Source organism: Tachyglossus aculeatus, chromosome 27 (genome assembly GCF_015852505.1).
Source record: "Tachyglossus aculeatus isolate mTacAcu1 chromosome 27, mTacAcu1.pri, whole genome shotgun sequence".
NCBI lineage: Eukaryota > Metazoa > Chordata > Mammalia > Monotremata > Tachyglossidae > Tachyglossus > Tachyglossus aculeatus.
Window position 1 is genome coordinate 6,449,193 of NC_052092.1, and position 22,485 is coordinate 6,471,677.

The 22,485-nt window shown below is 47.0% G+C and overlaps 1 protein-coding gene across 4 annotated transcripts in view; it reads left to right on the plus strand.

Moving 5' to 3' along the window:
- Positions 1-594: 594 nt before the first annotated feature.
- Positions 595-22,485, plus strand: part of RIMKLB (ribosomal modification protein rimK like family member B) — a 46,510-nt gene continuing 24,619 nt past the window's right edge. Inside the window, exons 1-3 of one of the 4 annotated variants that reach the window (XM_038767881.1) lie at positions 609-674; positions 3,851-4,398; positions 12,070-12,291. In XM_038767881.1, the coding sequence (XP_038623809.1) occupies positions 12,117-12,291 (175 nt within the window). In that variant the 5' untranslated portion in view covers positions 609-674; positions 3,851-4,398; positions 12,070-12,116. Of the gene's footprint in view, positions 675-3,850; positions 4,399-9,415; positions 9,652-12,069; positions 12,292-22,485 lie in introns of those variants that run through there. The other 3 variants (XM_038767880.1, XM_038767882.1, XM_038767883.1) reach the window with 3 other exon arrangements.

Here is a 22,485-nt window from a genome sequence, read left to right on the forward strand (position 1 = left end):
GGGCAGAGGAGAGGCCGGAGGCGCCGCCACTCCGGCTTCTGGGGCAAGTCTGGAGCCCCTCAACTCCCCCGTTCAGCGGGGCAACGTTCGGCGGGGACCGTTGCGGGGCGGGGGAGCGACCGGGAGCGACCGAGCGAGCGGGTGGGCGGGCGCGCGCGCGCGATCGTGGTGGGGGGGCCAGGTCTCGTGCGCGGCCCGGCGGCGTTCCGCTCGTCGGCGCCGTTCGCTTCACCGGCTCCTCCTCCTCTTCCTCTCGGCTACGCCCCCCTTTTGGGAGGGGGCGGTGGGAGCGACGGAGGGAGGGGAGAGGAGAGGAGGCGAGGCGAGGGCCGGGCGCGCGCGCCGGAGGGGGACGCGCGCCGGAGGGCGAGCGCGGGGCGGCCGCGCGGATGTGTGTCTGGGGGGGTGCGCGCGCGCGCGCGGGGGGCTCGCTGCCAGAGGGACACGGTGGGGCTGCCTGCGGGGCGCCGGCCTGACGGGGGGGCGGGGGGGCTGGAGGAGGAGGGGGAGCACGGGGAGGAGCACGGGGAGGAGCGCGAGGCGGCGGCGGGGGGCCCCCTCAGCATCCCGCCCCCGCCCCCCCCCGCCGGGGGACCAGACCGGACCGGACCGGATCCGACCGGACCCAACCGCGCCCGCCTGCGGGGACGGGAGGGAGGAGCCGCCTGAGCCAGGTGGGGCATCGTGTGCGTCTCTGTGTGTGTGCCTGTGTGTGTGTGTGGGTGTGTGTGTGTGGGTATGTGGGACAGACCCGGCCAGCGAGGGGGAGTGTGAGGGCGGGGCGGCGTGAGAGACCCACCCGCGGGGTCGGTGAGTGTGTCTATGGTGTGTGTGTGTGTGTGACCCTCTCAACCGTGTGTGTGTGTGGGGGGGGGTATGTGGGACAGAGCCGCCCAGCGAGGGGGAGTGTGAGGGCGGGGCCGACCCCCTCAACGGGGGGTGGGCGGCGTGAGAGACCCATCCGCGGGGTCGGTGAGTGTGTGTGTGTGTGTGTGTGTGTGTGTGTGAAAAATGGGGGGCGCGGGGGGAATGAGCGTGCGCCGCTGTGTTGAGCTCACCTCCTCCAGGAGGCCTTCCCAGACGGAGCCCCTTCCTTCCTCTCCCCCTCGTCCCCTTCTCCATCCCCCCATCTTACCCCGTCTTTAGACTGTGAGCCCACTGGTGGGTAGGGCCCGTCTCTATATGTTGCCAACTTGGACTTCCCAAGCGCTCAGTACAGTGCTCTGCACACAGTAAGCGCTCAATAAATATGATTGATTGATTGATTACCTCCTTCCCTTCCCCACAGCACCTGTATATATGTTTGTTCATATTTATTACTCTATTTTACCTGTACATATCTATTCTATTTTATTTTGTGAGTATGTTTGGTTTTGTTCTCCGTCTCCCCCTTTTAGACTGTGAGCCCGATGTTGGGTAGGGACCGTCTCTCTATGTTGCCGACTTGTACTTCCCAAGCGCTTAGTACAGTGCTCTGCACACAGTAAGCGCTCAATAAATACGATTGATTGATTGATTGATTGAGTGTGGGATCATCCATCCATCCATTCCCCCGGGCTCGGCCCCACAGTAATGGGATATTGATGGATTCTTCCAACTGGGGGTGGGGGGGTGGTGTGTGTGTGTGTGTGTGTGTGTGTGTCCCTGGAATGTGAATCCCGCGTTTGCGTGAGGAGGGGTGTGACCACCGAGGGGGTTAAAACTGAATGCGCCAGCGTGACAATCGTGCGAGAGAGTTGTGTAGAAGGGGGTGTGGCACCCGGGGGTGTGTTTTGGAAGAGAGAGAAATGCGCTAATCCCCGTGCCCTGCCCGGGAGCGTGACAGCGTTATCTTCCATTTATTTATTTATCTTCTTATTTATTTATTTTACTTGTACATATCTATTCTATTTATTTTATTTGGTTAGTATGTTTGGTTTTGTTCTCTGTCTCCCCCTTTCAGACTGTGAGCCCGCTGTTGGGTAGGGACTGTCTCTATATGTTGCCAACTTGGACTTCCCAAGCGCTTAGTACAGTGCTCTGCACACAGGAAGCGCTCAATCAATACGATTGATTGATTGATTCCATCGCAGCTCTTACCCTTTCTCGGCCCAGCTTTTAGGGGGTCCAGACTTGACATGTGTGGAACCCTCTTTCCATCATCATCATCATCAGTCGTACTTATTGAGCGCTTACTGTGTGCAGAGCACTGTACTAAGCGCTTGGGAAGTACAAGTTGGCAACATATAAAGACAGTCCCTACCCAACGGTGGGCTCACAGTCTAAAAGACTGTGTTTCCGTGTTTTGGGCTGATCCTGGGTGTGGGTGTGTCCTAGGAATGATGTGAGTGACCTCCTACTGTCCTTGTTGAGCTGATGTGCAGAAACATGCCCTCCTCCCCTGTCGCCCTGGTGCCCATGGAATTAATCCACTTTTAGAAGGAAATATCATTTAGGGAGTGCCCTCTCCCTCAGGTCACAAATCTAGTTTTCTCCTGGGTGAATAAGTGACCCGTTGGTGACCCCCTCTTCATTCTCCATGGGCATTTACCTTCCTCTTTTTCCGAGCGTGTATGCAATTTTTGTACGCAGCAAGGAAATGTCTCGAGCCGTGACATCGCAACTGTCTCCCTCCAGGCTGTGGGGGCCATTTGGGGTATGAATTCCTCCCTTCAGCTCTGCCTGTTTCTTCTCTTCTCCCGCTGCATGTGGATGAAATTTTAAATCTTGGATTTGCACCAAAGTGTGAATGTGAATAATAGAATAATTCATTGTGAATTTTTCCAGAGTTAAGGGCTGTAGGAGTTTAACAAATCCAAATTTTTTTGAGATTTTTTATTTTAAACTATGCCATGTCTATTTAAATGTAAGTGCTTTCTAATACTCAGTATCTTTTCCCTTTTCATGGTGATAGTTTAAAATCCTTAATAAAGGGTTTATAAAGGACCGTTAAAAATTAGGTAACTTTTAAAGTGGTCATCTAGGCAAAAACACCTTATTATGATCAATTATAATAACTATGGCATTAAGCACTTTACTATGTGCCAAGCACTGCACTGAATGCTAGGGTAGAGACAAGATAATCAGGTGGAATATAGTCCCTGCCCCACATTGGGCTCACAGTCTAAATAAGACGGAGTTGCAGGATTTAATCTCCGTTTTACAGATGAGGTAACCGAGACACAGAGAAGTTGTGACTTGTCCAGGGTCACAAGTGGCAGAGCTGGGATTAGAACCCAGGTCTTCTCACTCACAAGCCCATGCTCTTTCCACCAGCCAGGCTGCTTTCTTTTAAAGTCCCAGGAAGATTTTCTGTTTCATATTCTAGTTTTACGTGTTTAAATGTTAGGCTAAAGACGCTGTAGTTTTGACATGGCGTAAGCTTTTCATCAGAATTTATTGTGCCACTTGGGTGGTGTGTTAAAAGAAATGACACTAATGCTTGGGATGACAGTTGTGTTGATTTTTCTGTGTCCTGGTTAGGGCTGTTTCTTTCCTTCCTTCTCTCTCATTTCATTGATTTAGTTGTTTGTGTGAAAACATGGCAACATTAGTTGATGTTTTATTTTCTCCCTTTCTCCCTCCATTCTCCCTCCCCTCCTTCCTCCGTCACTCCATTTCTTCCCCCATCTTCCTCTCTCCCTTCCTCCCCGTTCCTTCTCCTTTCCTCCCCTCCCTCCTTTCCTTTCTCCCTCTCCCTGTCTCCCTTTTCCCTTCCCCCTTCCCCTTCTGTCTCTCTCCCCCTTCCCTTGTCTCCCTGCCCCCATCTCCCCCTTCCCTTGTCTTCCTCTCTCCTCTCCCACTTCCTTTTCTCCTTCCCATCTCCCTCTCTTCTGCTATCCCTTTTTCTTCCTTACCCTCCTCCAACCAGGTGCTGGAGTCTGCTGGTCCTGGGAGGGGGCAGTCTCTGGTTCTGAGGAAAGAGACGAGAAGGGGAGCAGCAGAAACGGGTGTCACATAAAGCAGCACTCAGCCGCCTTCCATGTTTCCCTTCCTGCCTCTGCCCCCTGGGGAGGAGGAGCTGAGTATCTATCTAGTCCCTGGGTTGTGGGGCCCCAGCTGGGCCCGTACCCAACCCAGAATCTAGAGAACAGCCTTTTCCTCACCTTCCTTTTCTGGGACCCCCGTTGGATACGCCCTCCTCCCAGGGATTTTCAGTGTTTGGGGTCACAGCATCAAGAAAGCATACTTTTCCTCCCTCCGGACTCAGCTCCAACTGGAGAGCAAGGCCTTCTACCCTTTGACAGAGCTGCTGCGGAAAAAGGCGCCTATGCTGGACATCATCTATTTTCCAATCCTGGAAGCATCAGGACCAAAGCTCCCGTTTCTGGGGGCATGCACTGTGAGCAGCAGCCAGCTTCTAAACATTCCTCCCATCCCCCTCTCCCCATTCACATGCACCTGGGGTTGACTGCTGGGGTAAGTCCACCAGATTCATTCATCAAAGCTCTTCCCCTCCCCCATGAGCTGGGAGACAGAGGGACATGCACACATGGAAATGGGGGTGGGGAGAGGAGTGGAGAGAGTGACCCTGGACCTAGGGAAGCAGGAGACTATTCTATGATCTTCCCGTGGAGAGCAGGCAGTCTTCATTGAAGTAAAAAGGGCGGGGAATGAACGTTTACATAGTCAGTACACAAATAACCAACAGATGAGTAGGGGGAGAGAGAGATCGAACACATCAAGTAAGGGTTTGGGTAAGTTAGGGTTGGCCTGCTGATGATTGTATTTTGAAAAGAGTTCTGATGGTCCCAGTGGAGGAAGGAAAGGATGTCATACAGAGAATTCTGAAAGTCGGTCAGTCAATCATATTTATTCATCACTTACCGTGTGCAGATCACTGTACTAAGCGCTTAGAAGAGTACAATACAGCAGCAGATACATTCCCTGCCCACAATGAGTGTATGGGTAGAGTGGGAGGTAGGCGTCAATATAAATAAATAAATAAATTACAGATATGCACGTAAGTACTGAGGGGCGGGGTGGGGGGGAATGAATACAGGGAGCAAGTTAGGGTAATACAAAAGGGAGTAGGAGAAGAGGAAAGGAGGGCTTAGGAGGGTTTAAACCAGAAGGATGGGGGGGGGGGGGGGGGATAATGACCAACTTAACTAGTAATCATTGTGTTAATATTAAGATCACTTGCCTTAAGGAGCAAGGAATTGATAGTGTTTCATTTTTAGTGGTAGGGATACAGGGAGGAGCAATGAGACTGTTCAGCTTTTTACTCAAGGCAATGTACTCACAAGGACAAAACAGAAAAGCTTTGTGTATGTATGTGTGTGTGTGTGTGTAAGAGATAGGGAGATTATTTTTCTGCCAATTTCTTTAGTATTATCAGGAAAGAATTTGGTGTTAGCACCCCAAAAAAGTATAAGGGTGGTATTCAATCAGACTTGTTTATTTACTGTCTACATGCATACTAGTATGTGTTCAAAGGGTGGAGGCTAGAGACAGACTGACTTCAGGGAGTCTCATAACTACTGCCATGGTGTTATTTTTAACATCCCTTTTTCTAATGTATTTTTTCCCCCAGTCTTGCAATTAACTTAAATGACAAAAGGCATAAAACCAACTCCACTCCCAATCTCCACCAAATCCATCTGCTTTCATAGATTTCACTCTCACCAAAATTGCAGCTATTTTTTACTTTGCCAAGGATATTGGCTGCTTCCTGGTGGCTAGGATGACAAGTGATTTAATATGTGAATTTGTATTTTTATGAGGGAAGAAACTTTAAAAAGGTTGTGGTGAAAACCTTCTACTTATTGGAAAGTTTTTTATGGTCCTTTCCAGAGAAACCTTGGGCCTCACCCATCTAATATGTAATTCTAGTAGGACTATGCCTTTTGCCAGATTTGTGTTTTGGAGTAAGGGTGTTTATCTAGCAGCCTCTGTTTTAGCTGCTTCTCCTTCTTATCTTTAACTTCTCCTTCCAGTCTTCCTCACTGTACTTCCTTTCTGCTGCTGTGCTAGCTGAAGTCTTGTGCACCTGTGTGGATGGTGCAGTTACAATTAATTCATCTCCGCTAGCTGTATAAAGGCACGTGTATGGATCACTATTGCATTTGTTGGTGGGACTCGATAGCATTTACCACCAGAGTATTTGGCATTGTCAAGAAAACCATTTTCATCGTAGACAGTGCCATCTGATAAAAGCTAGACTTGGTTTTCCCTGCTCCTTCACCCCATCTTTGAAACTGTATCGTTTCTCCAACATCTTTTCTGTCACTGGTTTCTGGATGTGCCCCTGCCCTGCATCTGGTCAGGTTGGGCCCCTACCTTGGGCCACATGCCACTCATTAATTTCTCATGGACCCACCAAAATGATCCTTTCCAAATCTTGCCATATTGCTGTTTGCAGGGTACTAAGGCTATCCTTGGATTGCCCTGCCCTGTCCTTCGTTATCAGTTTATTCTTGTGCCCCATTTTTTGGTTGGCTGTATTTGACAAAACTGGGGCCATCAGGGAAGTGATTTTTGGGGAGGGGGTGATGAAGACCGATAGGGTAAGAGAGGTCTGGGAGCATCTTGCTTGGGGGCCGTTGATTCTAGGTACCTCAGCAGTTTTGAGAGAAGGCAGACTTAGTCACGTGGGGAGCTTATCACCTTGACTTCTCACCATGTTCACCCACTTGTTGCTAGAGGTGCTGTTGAGGGTAGGCGAGTGGAGCAAAGGGCTTATCATGTGTTTGATAGGCTTGTCTTTGGGGAAAGTGGGCAGAGGAGCAGAGTAAAACTGTTGCAGGAGATCTGTTTTTACAGAAAACACCTCCACATGAGAGAGAGTGGGACTGCTGTGTCCTTTTTTGTCTCATTTTGAGCGGGGGGTGGGGTGGATTTTTTTTTTTTTGTGTGTGTGTGTATGTGTTGCTATCTTTTATTGTTGTTTTCAGCTGCTAATTTCCCATGAATTTTTATCATCTAAATTTGGCCAGCACGAGTGCTGCACACTGTAATGGTTTAGGATTGGGGCCCATCTGTCCTTCTCACTGGGAGATTCCATCATCATCCCTCTCCTCCTCCTTCTCCTCCTCCTCCGCATCAGCCTTGAGGAGGGGGTGGCACAGCAGCATTTGCTCCGGAGTGGGGTCATCCCAATGCTCAATTCATTTTGAATTAAAATCTATCATTCCTGTCCCAGTGTTTTACAAATTCTAATCTAGCCTTCCTCCTTATTGTGGAAAATAAAAAGGCAACTTGGGAGCTCATTACATGGAACAAAATGTCGAGTTACTCTGTAATATCACAGCTAAAAGTGGAGACTGGAGAGTCAGGCTTAGTGTTCCATTGATCTTATGGTCCAGCATGCTTGGCAAACAGTAAGCACTTAATAAATACTATCATCATCATCACATATGGGTGATGGTTCAGTCATACCTGTTGCTTCCAAAGTGGTTCTCTCCTCTCTGCTTCCTCTTTTCTCCCCCCAACCCTTTCTTTTAAGACTTGCGACTAAGACTATGAGGTGGGGTTTTTTTTTCCAATTTTCTTTATTGGCCTTTGTTATTTGTTGTTGTTGGTCTGTTTTTGTTGTACTTGCTCAATTGATCTGAACAGGTTCTGAGATAGTTGGGTTTAGTGTGAAGATTTCTTTCAACACTTAAATTCATATTTCAGTAGTTTAAAGGTCATTTTCCTTTACGTTCCCACCCTTTCCCCCCTCTGCATGCCTCTCCTCCTGCCCCCACCTCAGATCCTCTAGTTGTGACTTGGTTCTTCTTTAGACAGTGCTGAGGGGAAATGTTTGACACACACCCAGCATTGTCTTGGTATTTTGCTCAGCGGTGATGGAGAGGTGAGGGGGGGGAGTAGGGGTGGGGATTTCCCCAGGACGTGAGTTGGGAGGGGCCCTGTCAAATCCGTAGTCAAAAACTGGATCTTTGTGGAGCTGGTTGAGAAGGGCATTTTCACTATTAGAATTGCTTTTTGAAGGATCTCTTCAGGGGTCGGACTGGTGAAATACATCCCATTTTGCATATTTGTTGTGTGAACCTTGTTTTTCTGAACCAGCTCAACTGTGCCATTGGAGAGGGGTGGTGTTCGTTTCTTCTGTGGAATGCTGAACTAATGTAATGAGTCTCCTGTGCACTTCAAATTGGGAGGCTGTGATAACAGCGAGAGACAAATAATAATAATAATAGTAATGGCATTTATTAAGCGCTTACTATTTGCAAAGCACTGTTCTAAGCGCTGGGGAGGTTATAAGGTGATCAGGTTGTCCCACGGGGGGCTCAGAGTCTTAATCCCTGTTTGACAGATGAGGGAACTGAGGCCCAGAGAAGTGAAGTGACTTGCCCAAAGTCACACAGCTGACAAGTGGCGGAGCTGGGATTTGAACCCATGACCTCTGACTCCAAAGCCCTTGTTCTTTCCACTGAGCCACGCTGCTTCTCTTCTGCCCTTGTAATTCTGCGTGGCTGAGAGACAACGGTTTAGTGATTTGCCCGTTGGGACTGCTGTTTTCAGCTGGGAAGAGGAAGGAATCGTGGAGAGTCCCAATGAGAACAACAGTTGAGCCTGAGGGTTCAGAGCCCAGAACCTGCATGAAGGCATCAGTTATGGGGTGAATTGGCATTTTCTCAAATCATGTATTTGAATTTTGATCTCTGGTTTGGGTGAATCTCCGGCTTCTTTTGAGTCTCTGCCTGCTGAAACCAGGATGCGTTCGCGTTCTCATTCTCAGGGAGGCCACGTATAACTATCATTTTTCAAAAATGCTTTGAAATGACTGACAGCGGGCACCCAGGGTTTAACTAGGGAGGCTTGACTCACCCAACGTCCTGCTCCTAGTGACTGATTGCAGTCATTTGTACAGAAGCAAGAACATTACATCAGGATTACCCCTTGGGTGCTTGAAAGGCAGGAAAGGTTCACCCTTTCAGTAGGGAGAGGGGACAGAGCTGCTGCCGTCATCAGATGGGGTGATGGGGAATCTGAAGCAGGAGAGAAAAGAGCCTGCCTGATTTTGACATTTGAAGCAGGGCCAGAAGTAGGACTTGGGCCAGGTTCCTTGACCTCCAGGGACTCTATCTTGATCAATCATAGTAATGATAAGAGTAACAGCATTTACAGAGCACCCATCTAGTGCAATGCACTGAACTAAGCACTTGGGATATACTGAATAATGAAGTGACAGGTCCCCTTTCCACAAGGAGCTTACATTCTAACAGGGGAGGGAAACATCAATCAATCAGTTCTATTTATTGAACACTTACTGTGCGCGAGCACTGAACTAAGCACTTGGGGGACTACAGTACAACAGAGTTGGTAGACATGTTACCTTCCCACAATGAGCTTACAGTCTTGATGGGGAGACAGACATTAATATAAGTAAATTACATATATGTACATAAGTGCTCTGGGACTAAGGGTGGGGTGAAAGCCTTTTTCTGGATGGTAGTTCCTCTCTCTCAACCAGGCCTCGTCCTGCCCCCCAGACTGAGCCTGCAAGACCTGATTTGATGAGAGCATTTGGAAGCCACTAGTGTTTTGAGATGGCAAGTGACAAAACCATTGGTGAGGTGGAAGATGATCCAGGCTGCAGGGTGTAGACTGTTTGGAAAAGGAGAGAGGCAGAAGCAAGAGGGAATGATTTACCCCTCCTGTTGAGTGGATTGAGTTTCTCAGAGGATTGGAAACATCTCCTGACCCCAGCTTCCAGATTCCTTGGTGAGTCTTCGAGAATGGCTGCCTAAAAATGGCTGACAGGGCTGGGTCAAAGACACAGCCCTGCTTACGCCCTGCTTTAGTGATGTTGGGAAAGGAGTAGGTGAGGTCTTCATAATCCTGACGCAGCTCGCCTTAGTAATTTTAGAATCATCAATCATATTTATTGAGCACTTACTGTGTGCAGAGCACTGTACTAAGCGCTTGGGAAGTACAAATTGGCAACATATAGAGACAGTCCCTGCCCAACAGTGGGCTCACAGTCTAGAAGGGGGAGACAGAGAGCAAAACAAAACACATTAACAGAATAAAATAAATAGAATATGTACAAGTAAAGTAAATCAATAGAGTAATAAATATGTACAAACATATTTACATATATACAGGTGCTGTGGGGAAGGGAAGGAGGTAAGGCGGGGGGGGATGGAGGGGGGAGAGGAAGGAGGGGGCTCAGTCTGGGAAGGCCTCCTGGAAGAGGAGTCCCATGTGGGACAGGGACCGTGTCCAAGCTGATTACTTTGTATCATCAACATCAATCGTATTTATTGAGCGCTTACTGTGTGCAGAGCACTGTACTAAGCGCTTGGGAAGTACAAGTTGGCAACATATAGAGACAGTCCCTACCCAACAGTGGGCTCACATCTACCCCAGCACTTAGAACAGTGCTCGACGCATAGTAAGTACTTAACAAATACAATAATAATAATAACTGTGCACTGATAGGGTCCCAAACCGCATCACCATTCTGGGAGCGCATGTGGTGACAGTGCTTTTCAGCTGCTGGCCCAGGAGCCTTGTGGGTACCATCTTGTCTGTCTTGGAGTCAGTGGGAACGTTTTGGCTTTCTGCAGGCAGCCCTCCCGCTTTCTTCTTGGAGATGGTGCAGGTGGTGGCAGGTAGAAATACCGTGACATTTCTTCAGTATTCGACCTCTTACATCATCCCCCATCACTTGACAGGGGCCAGAAATAATGAGAAGAATGGTAATAATTATTGTTTAACTCACCAGTCCTGAATTGTCCAGTGATGATTTCAGCACTTTTTCCTACACATTCATTGAACTCTCCCCTGAAGATCAGCTTGTCAGACACTGGTACAACTGGGATAAATCTGTTCAGATCCTCCTAGGATTTTTTTCCCCCCCTCAGTGGTGTTGGTCATTATGGGAGAATATACGCTGACGACTGAAGCAGATTCTTGCTGTTTAAGGAGGAGGTCTGAGGTCATTAGACATCACTAATACCCTCTGGCATTGGGAGGTTTGAGACAAGCAGTTGTCTCATTGGTAAGGCTGCCCGCAATCCCTTTGCTCCGCAGAGGAAAGAGTTCCCTAGAAAATGGTATTGTTCCGTCGTGGTGGTGGTAAGGGACAGGAAGAAATTAGGGTTAGCATTTAAGAAATATCCACAGTAACAATAGCAGGATTTAAGTCCTCGACTGGCTGCTACGGGTGAAGCAGAGAAGAGTTGTAGATGACTTGGCGATAGAAGTGCCGTGAAAGTAAAAGCCAGCCCCTTTTTTCACTTTATTTTTAACCTCCATGAGTAAAATATAGAGTGGGGTAGATGCTGTAATTCTTCCTGTCTTTTTCAAATGAGTTTGGAAGGAATGTTAAGCTGAAGTGCCGCAAGCTTGGTCCTTTTGATCCCTCCAACCAGCTCTACCATCTTCTTTTTTCGATGTGGCTTTTGTGATAGCCTTTTCAGATTTCATATCAAGGCATTGTCTTTATCTTTTTAAAACATCGTTTTGACCCGAAAAAGCTCAGCGCAAGGAGTCTCCTTACTATAGCGATAATTTGTGTGATGCCGGTGGGAATGTGGGTATTGGAATCTTTGGGAAGCAAAGGCAGTGTGCACAAGGGACCTGTGAGTCAGGAGCCTTGGATTCTAGCCCCGGCTAGGCCAATGACCTGCTTTGTGACCTTGGGTAAGTCACTTAACCTCTTTGTGCCTCAGTTCCCTCATCTATAACACTGGGATTAAATACCTAGTCTCCCTCCCCCTTAGAATCTGAGCCTTGTGTGCAACAGGGAGTGTGTTCGAGCTGTAATTATCTGGTGTCCACTCTACCATTTAGCACCGTGCTTGGCCCAAGTTAAGTGGTGAGTTCCTATAAATATCATCATCTCTTTAAGGAGAGATGATGTCCAAGAAGGTGGACAGGATCTAGCCTTCAGTCCACAGCCTAGTTGCTGAGACTGAAATGGAGTGAGGGGCGAGATTCATTGCAGCAGAAACTCATCAGTTGCTGACTGAACTCTCTGTCTAAATGAACTAATAGCCCAGGGCTTCCTACACCACTCCTCCTTCAGAGTTGCCAAGGAGAGGGCAGGAGAAGTTGAAAGAGGAAAACTAAATCACTGATGAGTAGATGACTTACTCTGTGTGTGTGTGTGTGTGTGTGTCCTCCACCATCTAGTGCTCTTTGAAGAAGAAACAAGCCTGCAGGAGCAAGACCGGATCAAGATGTGCAGCTCAGTTGCTGCCAGGCTGTGGTTCTTGACAGATCGCCGCATCAAGGAAGACTACCCCCAGCAAGAGATCCTGCGGGCACTGAAGGCCAAGTGCTGTGAAGAGGAGCTGGACTTTCGGGCTGTGGTGATGGATGAGGTGGTGCTGACAGTTGAGCATGGAAACCTGGGTAAGAATTCCTCCCTCCGTCCCTCCTCTTCCCTCCCCCGCCAGAGGGACGGAGCGATCGCGTGCATCCATGGCACCTAATACAACCAACTCTCAATTTTCTGTGTTCATGGAATTGAGAAGTAACGTGGGATAGAAACCGTCTTGTTTTGAAAGAGCCCAGACTGGACCTGGAAGACCAGGTTTGGGCCATGTTGGGCCCCCTTGAGCTTTGGGGAACCACAGGATTCTTGCAAGCACCCTGTCTGTCTGATAAGTTGCTCAGTGCCAACAGGGGCTCTAAATCCCTTTAATCCATAGGATGGCTGTACATGCATACATCTGCCACAGATCACGCTCTGAGGGGATAATCCATTTGGAGATAATTGAGAGTTGACTGCTTTGGGGTAAATGAGGTAGAGAGAGACATTTCTGAGTTGTTCTAAGACTGCTAAGGGTATGATGTTTTAATCTTTGAAATAGGTATTTCCAGAGGAATTAGTAGAAGGTCAGTTACTGGAAACACTGTGTTTAGACAAAGGTCCAAGATGCCATGTATATGGAACATTCAGCTAGCAAGAGGAAAACCTATGTTTGCATGGGAGTTCTGACTGGCATTCGCACATTTAGGGTGGGGCCTGGCTTGGGAAGCATTATTGGGAAGTTACCAAAGAATCCGAGGGCTGCCAGTGAGCTGCTTGGGGTTTCTCCTGTTTTCTTGTTTTTGATTGGAAAGAATGATAAATATAAGAATAGAGCCACAGCTGTTTTCCTCATAGTAGACAGACAGTGTTCCATGCCGGGGCCTGTGGTTAGGAGCTTACTTTGTACGTCGTTAGAAGGTTTGGGGACCATCAGGACTGTCCTGGGAATTCCCAACAGGCCTGTGCCAGCCTCATAGTCCAGTACTCTCTCTTTGTGGGTGCGTGTTTGTGTGTATGGACATATATCTTCCTCTGTCGGTACATGCACACCTCCCTAGATTCGCCTCTGTGTAGACTTGCCCTTCCTGATTAAAAGATGTAGCCCTCGTGGTGGCATTTACCTGTGAGTGCGGGTGTGACCGAAGAGACTGTTGTGGGACTGACATTTCACTTCATACTGTGGGTGTTTGAAGGTTGTTCTTTATTTTGCTGGGGTGTTTGGATGAGGAGTCTCTGGGGGTGGGGAGAGAGTTGTTTTTGCTATTTCTTTTGGTCTTCCAATGCCATTTGGTTCACCTGATGTATAATAATAACTATAATAGTAATTGTGCTATCTGTTATGGGCTTACTATGTGCCAAGCAGTCTACTAAGTGCTGGGGTAGGTACAAGATAATCAGGTTGGTCACAGTGCCTGACCCACGGTCTAAGTGTGTGGGAGACTAGGTATTGATGTATTTTTCGTTTTGTAGATGAGGAGGTGAGGCATAGTGAAGTTAAGTGATTTTCCCAAGGTCACTCAGCAGGCAGCTGGTGGAGGTAGGATTAGAACCCATGTCCTCTGATTCTCAGGCCTGTGCTCTTTCCAGTAGGTGATGCTGCTCTGCCTAGATCTTCCCTAGACTGTAGACTGTAAGCACGTTGTGGGCAGGGAACAGGTCTACCAACTCTGATTGGACTCTCCCAAGCGCAAAGTACAGAACTCTGCACACAGACCGTGTTCAATGAATACTACTGATTGAGTGATTGCTTCCCCCCAGTCAATCATCAGTGCAAGCCGCCCTGCAAACAAATACAGTTTTGTGGGGTGTATCGATGGCAGTCGGAACCCTGCAGTTCGAATGTTGCCGAACCTGGGACAAAGTAGAGAAACCACTGGCAGCAAGAGGCCGAGAGAAGCCCTGGGCTTGGACAGTGCTCATAGTGCTCTGATGATGTCGTGGTTGTGGAGCCCAGGACTTGAGCAGCACAAGGCTGGCAGTTGGATCACTCTTATTAAATAAGCTTTTTGTGTCCTTAGCTGGTAGCAGGATACGTTTAAAGGTGGAAGGCATTTTTCAAAGTGTTTTTGAAGGATCCATATTCTTTGATTTGTCTGCCAAGAACTGGGTTTGTGGTAACTTCAGCCTTTCTTCATGACCTCTCTTGTAGCTATACAGCACCTTGTCTTTTACTGTTCATTGTTAGGAAAATGCAGAATTTAGGTGTGGGTTGATTAGCAGCCCAGTTTGACTCACCAGTAAGTGATAACTAGAGCTATTTGTTCCTCTCCTGTTCCTCTTTTCTTTCTCACTCTCTCCTCTCTAGTTTTGGACCCATGGTTACCAGACTGGCAAGCTTAATCCTCAGGGTTGGTTGTTGATGACTGTAAAGTTGTCTGCAATGGTGGTATCATTTGTAGACACATGTCTACAAGTAGGCACCAGTTGTCAGAGGCTTACAGAGTTGAAGTAAGGGGGCCAATCTTGTGCATGTGAGAAGAAGAAGGAAGAATGTGGTGATCCTCTTTGCCCTTCACATTCTTCTGTAATTTGTATAAAACAGATCTGATCATAAACAAGAAGTCTTTCTTGATGCTAACTGCAGTAATGTTTAGTGTATTTAAGCACTTACTATGAGACAAGCACTGTGTTTCTCCCTCAGCTTCTTTTCCCTTTCTTTCCCTCCTCTTCCTCCTCATCTTTCTCCTCCTCTTTTCCATCTTTCTCCACCTCCTCTTTCTTTTCCTCTTTTCCGTTTTCTATTCCTGCTCCTCCTCCTCTTCCTTACCCCAACAGTAGACATATTCTCTAACAGATTAAATGAACACAGAGAGTATGCTCCACTCCTCCTTGTAATAGGGCCAGAAGAGACCTCAGGGGTTCATTCATTATAACCTTCCTACTTCGCTACCACCTCTTCTTCTCATCTCTTACTCCTTTTCCTCTTCCTCCCCTTCAATCTTCATCATTCTCCTTCCCTCATTCCTTTTTTATTTTTCTGCATCACCCTCTTCTTTCTCTTCCATCTCCTCCTCATCATCTTTGTGATCACATTTTTTATTATTACGCCTCTAGAGGCCTTGGTGAATGAGGGACAATCATGGCACCATGAGACTGATCCCCCCTTAACACTCCACATGGTTCCATGGTCTCATCGTCCTCTTTTGGCTGCTGAAAGGAGGGTAGGGAATACTGACTGGTGCGTCTCAGGCCTCAGTCTCTGTGACTACAGAATCTCCAGTATTGGCCAGTTCCTCTTTAGTGTGCATTTACATCAGTCAATCAATCAGTGATGTTTATTGAGCCCTTAGTGTGTACAGAGCACTGTACTAAGCACTACTTGGGAAAGTACAATGCAGCAGAGTTGGTAGACACGATCCCCGTCCACAAAGGGATTACAGTACAGTCCCATGTGTATGCAAAAAAATGCAGTGATTTGACTATCCTCATTCCCTCTCCCCTTAGCCTTATTAATTTATTTGCTGGCCAGTGGAATTTGAAACATGAAGATTGGAAGTCATTTAGATTTTAGAATTAGCCAGCTAAATGTAGAATCAGCTGACAGTGAGAATTATTGGGTAAGGATCCCATAAGAGGCCATCTCAGCCATCTACTTCAAGAAGGATTTCACCCAAACTGTTTCTGAGAGGTAGCCTTATATTGTCTTTTAAGAGTTTTCCAGAAAAGAGAATTCCACCATCATCTTTGATTAAATATTCCAGAGAATACCATCACTAAGCAACTCTTCCTAAAATTTTTCTCTGTGTATGATTCCTGCTGTAATGTATGTAAGGTTTCTTCTGCTTCATCCTAGCCTCTCTAAAAATGGGGAACAGCTGCTCTCCATCTTGCTTGCAAAATTCATCCTTTCTTAAACTTAAAAATAATTACCCTAGGCTTCTACCTTCTTATCGCCAGCAAACAGAACTTCATTTCCTTTAGTTGTTTCTCGAATTTCCCTACTTGAGTCATTTCATTGCTTTCCTCTGGTCGACAGCTCCAACGGACTTGATGAACTCAGAGTGCATTCCCTTCTCTTGCTTGTTAAATGGCCAGAGGAAACTTCAGCCAGTCATCCACTCTAACCCCTTACTTCCTGGGAAAGCTATGTCTGACTCTTCAAGCACATGGAGATGTTATTCCTAAATTTAGGAATGCCAGATTCACAACTTGCTTTGGAACCTTTTTCCCAGTCGTCCTTACCGTCAGAAAGTATTCTGCTCAACTTAAATCTGTCTTGCTACAATTTAATTTCCTCTCTTTCTATCCTTTAGAGTTTGGTCCCTCATGGAAATGGAGAATGTATGTTCATCCATTTGTATGTTCATGTATTGAATGGAGAATGTATGTTCATCCATTATGGTGCCAATTTTTACTTCCCAAGCGCTTAGTACAGTGCTCTGCACATAGTAAGCGCTCAATAAATACAATTGATGATGATGATCCATTTGATGGCTGTCACCTTTCAGTCTTTTGTTTCTAAACTAAATAATCTCACTTTCTGTAACCCTCAACAACATGAATAGTATTTCTGCCTAGTCCCTGTTTTCCAAACCTTGATTTATTTAAGTTTCTTGATGTGGGGCCCTCTCCAGTTCGCCACGCACTTCAAAATGGGGCACTCGAAAGTAGAAACAAACTTCAGTTGATGTATTCCAGGGTCATGGTTGTCTAAAAAAGCCAGGTGCTCTACCGACTCGTATACAGCCAATGGTGAATTTTTGCCCTCCATGGCCTTTGCAGGACCCCTCCATTCTTGACAGGTACCCCGATTTCTTTCCAGTCAGTTTCATCAGCCTCCCCAATCTCCTTTCAGTCTGTAAGGCTCCCCAGTCTCCTATCAGGAATTCACTTTTCAATCCCATTGACTGGTGATTTTTGAGCACTGCCCCTTGGCCATTGTCTTGAATTTTGAATTTTGAGTTGATGCAACACAGAAGGAATGCTTTAGTAGGGATAATGGGACTGTGATGAAAGGAAACTTTGTTGGGTGTATGACGGCAGTGTTAGTCATCGTTTTTCAATGGGTTAGTATATTAAAGCTTGTTCTATATCTCATCATTAACCAATTAAGCTGAGTACCTGAAAGGAAAGTGTTAATCTAAACTCCAACAATTGAAGGAATAGAAATAGTGTAACTAGAGACTCAGTCAGTTGATGCAGAGCACTGTACTAAGCTTCTGGGAGAGTACAGAACAGTAGAATTGGTAGACACCATCCCTGCCCACAAGGAGCTTGTGGTGTAGAGGGGAGACAGACACTAAAATCAATTACAGAAGGGGGAAATGGGGGAGCCCAAGGATATGTAATGATAATAATAATAATTATGGTATTTAAGTGCCTACTATGTGCCAAGCACTGTTAACCCTGGGGTAGATGCAACGGAATAAGGTTGTCCCCCGTGGGGCTCACAGTCTTAATCCCCATTTTACAGATGAGGTAGCTGAAGCACAGAGAAGCTAAGTGACTTGCCCAAAGCCACACAGCAGACAAGCAGCAGAGCTGGGATTAGAACCCACGTCCTCAGACTCCCAAGCCTGTGCGCTTGCCACTAGGTGTTGCAGGGCGTAGAGTGACTATCCGGTGCCTAAGGGTGCGGATCCAAGTGCTCAGGGGATGTAGAAGGGAGGGCAAATAGGGGAAAGGAGGGCTTAATCAGGAAAGGCCTCTCAGCGGGGTTGTGATTTGAAGGCGGGGAGAGTGGGGTTTGTTGGATATGAAAGGGGAGGGAGTTCCAGGCCAGAGGAAGGATGTGGGCAAGGGGTCGATGGCAAGATGGGTAAAATCAATCAATCAATCAATCGTATTTATTGAGCGCTTACTATGTGCAGAGCACTGTACTAAGCGCTTGGGAAGTACAAATTGGCAACACATAGAGACAGTCCCTACCCAACAGTGGGCTCACAGTCTAAAAGGGCTCACAGTCTAAAATCGAGGCATAGTGGGTAGGTTGGCAATAGAAGAGCGAAGTGTGCAGGCTGAGTTGTAGTAGGAGATAAGTGAGGTCGGGTGGGAGGGGAATTGCTGATTTAAATGCTTTAGATATGACAGATTTAGATAGATTTAAATAAATACGTTTGTACATATTTATTACTCTATTTATTTATTTTACTTGCACATATCTATTCTATTTATTTTATTTTGTTAGTATGTTTGGTTTTGTTCTCTGTCTCCCCCTTCTAGACTGTGAGCCCACTGTTGGGTAGGGACTGTCTCTATATGTTGCCAACTTGTACTTCCCAAGCGCTTAGTACAGTGCTCTGCACACAGTAAGCGCTCAATAAATATGATTGATTGATTGATTGATTTAGAACCCATGATAAAGAGTTTCTGTGGAAGTGGATGGGCAAGTGTCGCAAGTTATTGAGGAGAGGGGAGACATGAAAGAAAAATGGAAACTCGCCTTCCCTGTGTCTTTTAACAATTGCTTTAAACCTCTGGAGCCAACCTCCTGAGGGGTTTGATGGACACCAAATTGCAGCCATATGAATGGAAGGTTAAATTCCCTCCTGTGGAAGAAGTGGAGGGGGAGGAGGCTACCCCATCTGTCAACCTCTGTGTACCGCCACCCCTGGGGGTATCGGAGAGGAATTGCCCTAATTGCCCATTTGAGCACAAGGAGCCTGGCGGACAGATCAGGATGCTGGCCTTTTCTTTGGTCAGGAAGCTGCAGAATATGGACTGATGATGCAAACTGAGGAGTTCTGCTGCCCATCAAGGCAACATGCTAGTTTTGTGTATGTATCACCAAGAAATGCCAGGAAATTACATAGATTCAACTTTAGAACAAAGGGGCGTGTCATTAGATGGATCAGACATATAAATTAACCTTTGGAGGCTGCAGGAGAAACATGTTAGATTTACTGTTCTCTGACATGCTTTTCAAATGTGTTTATTAGGTTTAGACTTTTCTCTATTAACAGTTCTTAGGTGGCAGATGGTAGAGTAAGGTACTTTCATCATCATCATCAATCGTATTTATTGAGCGCTTACTATGTGCAGAGCACCCCTTTTTGGAAATGAAAGATGAAAGATGCGAGTTTAATTTTGATCTTAATAGTAGTTAGAGAATAAGGGAGCAGGGGGGAAAAATAAACTATGGATTGGATATGGTCCCTGGCCCACAAGGGGACTACAATCTAAGAATAAGGGAAAGGTGAGAAGGATATCAGTAACAGACAAATCCGGGAAGGTGAAACAATATAAACACAAAAGCACAACAATAAGTACAATGAGAGCAGCGAGAGTTAGGGTACTTTGGGCAGAGCGCAGTGAGAGCAGTAAGAGAAGCCAAGGAGCAGAATTTCAGGCTCCTCACAGCTCAAAGTGTAACTGTACATAGTGGCCACAGCCTCCTAGTGTCCTGAAGGTAGAGAAGACATCATTGCTGTGAGTGTCTCTTCACCCACCCTGGGCTGGAGCAGAGGTTGTTGGGAAGCACCAGTGGTGTTGGGGCCGGGCAGCTTCTCTCCTGGGCTGCAGGTCTCTACTCCGGTGGTAAGGGGCAAGATCAGTGATCTTGTGTAGGTTTGGGAATCAGCAGTAGTAATAGGAATGGTATTGATTTAGTGCTTGCTATGTGGAAGTACCAGTGCTGGGGTAATTACCAAGTAAATGGTTAAGGCATAATCTAAATGGAGGTAAATAGATACATAGAACAATGACAGTGAAGTGCATACAGATCAGCAATTAAAGCCCAAATCAATCATCCAAGATAAGTGTTCCCCCAAATAGCTAGACCCAGTTCTGGGAGGGAGGAACCCTCACCCTCCCAGGGGCTCCTGACCCAGCCTTAGCTTCCAAGAACTCTTCAAAAGCCTCTACCTTCACATCAAGCAAAAACTCCTTACCAATGGCTTTAAATCAGTCAGTTATCTTACTCCCTCCCATGGCACCTCGCTGATTTCCTACTGCAGCCCAGCAGCCTCACTTCACTCCTCTAACATCAACCTAGTCACCGAGCCCTCAATCTTTTCTGTCTCACCGGCAGCCCCTCACCTTGCCTCTGGCCTGCAACTCCCTCCCCCTTCACATCCAATAGACCATCACTTTTCCCACCTTCAAAGCCTTATTAAAATCATATCTCCTCTAAGAGGCCTTCCCCAACTAAGCCCTCCTTTCCCCTTCTCCCTCTCTCCTCCGTGTCACCCTTGCACTTGGATTTGTACTCTTGATTCACCCTACCCTCAGCCCTGCAGCATTTATGTCCATGTCCGTAATTTATTTTAATATCCATCTCCCCTTCTGGGCTGTAAACTCCTTGTAGGCAGGCAGCGTGTCTACCAACTCTGGTACGTTGTACTTTTCCAAGCACTTAGTACAGTACTCTAAACACAGTGAGCACTCAATAAAGACAGTTGATTGATCAATTCCAAATTGTGGCAGCCTCACCGACATAGAGCACTAGGGACTCTGTCCCTGGTGTTTTGGTGGGGCAGCAAGGCTAGGTGGGCATCCATTGGCATTAGCTGGATTTTTATAGATGGAGAAACTTAGAGACAGAGAGATTAAAACAGTAAGTGTTCAATAAATACAATTGAATGAATGAATGAAGTGACTTGGCCAAGGTCAAACTGATCTCCTGACTCTCAGGCCATTGAACTTTCCACTAAGCCTCGCAGCTCCTTGAGCAGCTCCATCGGTGTGGTTAACCTCATTACGACAGCAGTCCTTGGCTGAGCAATTGATGGGTCTGAAGGGCCCATACAAAGCTGGGAAGATGCTGCACTAATGGTGCTTCTTAAAGCGAAGACGGAACTGAGCACAAGGCCCTTTCATCTATCTGTAGCCGAACAAGCTTCCCCCCCCCCCCCCCCCCCCCCCCCCCCCCCCCCCGCCTCACTGCCTCCAGCCTTACTATCTGGACTTGTCCCAAAGAGGGAGACTGTAAAGGGAGACTGATGGAGGAGGAGAAGGAGAGGAAAGGAGACAGGGAGTTGCTGATGTGACTGGCTGGTCTTCCTTTGCCAAATGAAGCTAGGTCAGTGGATTTAGCATGAGGCTTTGATTTTAGCATAAGAATAAATGTTAAATTCCATGGATGACTTTTGGTAATGAAATTTGATTTGGTATTCTTCTGAACCCTGTAAGTGGCACTAGTGCAGTCTGAGTAGCAGTCTGTTACCAGCTTGATCTTCCAGAGTTGCTAAGTCACTGGAAAAACTTTAGAAGAAAAAACTGTACTTGTTAAAAATGGCTGTCTTGTTTTTGTGCCCGGAAAATGCAGATTAGGATTGCTAAACTGAAGGTTCTTGCTTGGTACATTGGAAAATGGTAGTCTTCCCCAGGTATATGTGTGGCCTCCTGAAGATTCAAGCAGAATGAGCCTCTCTATGTTCCCATAGTTTCACAAGCAGTTGGTGATGTGGCTCAAATGCCACTAGAAAAGAGAAATCAGAGGGAGAATTCTTGCAAAGATGTCTTTTTTTCTTCTTATTGACAACTATCACTTGAAAGGATCTAATGTAGCCAGTAGCCTGGAAAGCCCATGAAATGGAACCCCACGAGTTGAAAGAAGTTCCCCAGGGTCATCCACTGAGTTTGGGTAAAGTTGAGAAGGGCTCCATGCTTCCTGGGGCCCCAAAAAGTTACTGGCGCTCTTGTCAAAAACTTGCAGAATTTTGTGTGACTTCTCTTTAAATTCAAAGGGCCCGCTGATCGGCTCCCATTTTTCTCACAGGGCATGAGTGGCACCCGGACAGCCTTCCCTTTCATAATTCCTGCATGTGACTCTCCTGTGGGCCAACGTTGCCTAGAGAGAGCCATGGTTCCTGCATGGGGTCTGGTTGAATCTTCCCGGATGTCCTGGTTTAAGGCCTGCTTCCATAACCCCTTCTCCTTGGAGCCTGTTCATCCCCCACACTAAAGGTTGACAGAGGGGGTCTAATCCCAACCTCAGATTGTCCTGTGGCAGGGAGAGGGCTCTGAGGTATGCAGTTTCAGCCACAGTGGTGATGGTGAGGACTTTGAAGGGCATCGCCTCCAACATCCACGAGGTGAAATTCCCCCAGCCGCCTCCTGAGACAGTTTCAGGAAAATGCCACACTTAGAGCTGCCTCATCCTCTTACCCAAGCCCATGCTCCCTTGGGATTTGAGGTGATGATTTAAAGGGGGACCAGGACTCCTTCCTCCCCTTCCCCTGTAGAGCATATGCTTAGGAGTCAGAAGGATCTGAGTTCTAATCCTTTGAACCTTGGGTAAGTCACTTAGCTTCTCTGTGCCTCACCTCATCTGTAAAATTCAATCGTATTTATTAAGCGCTTACTGTGTGCCTGTACTAAGCGCTTGGAGCACTGTACTAAGCTTTTGGAGC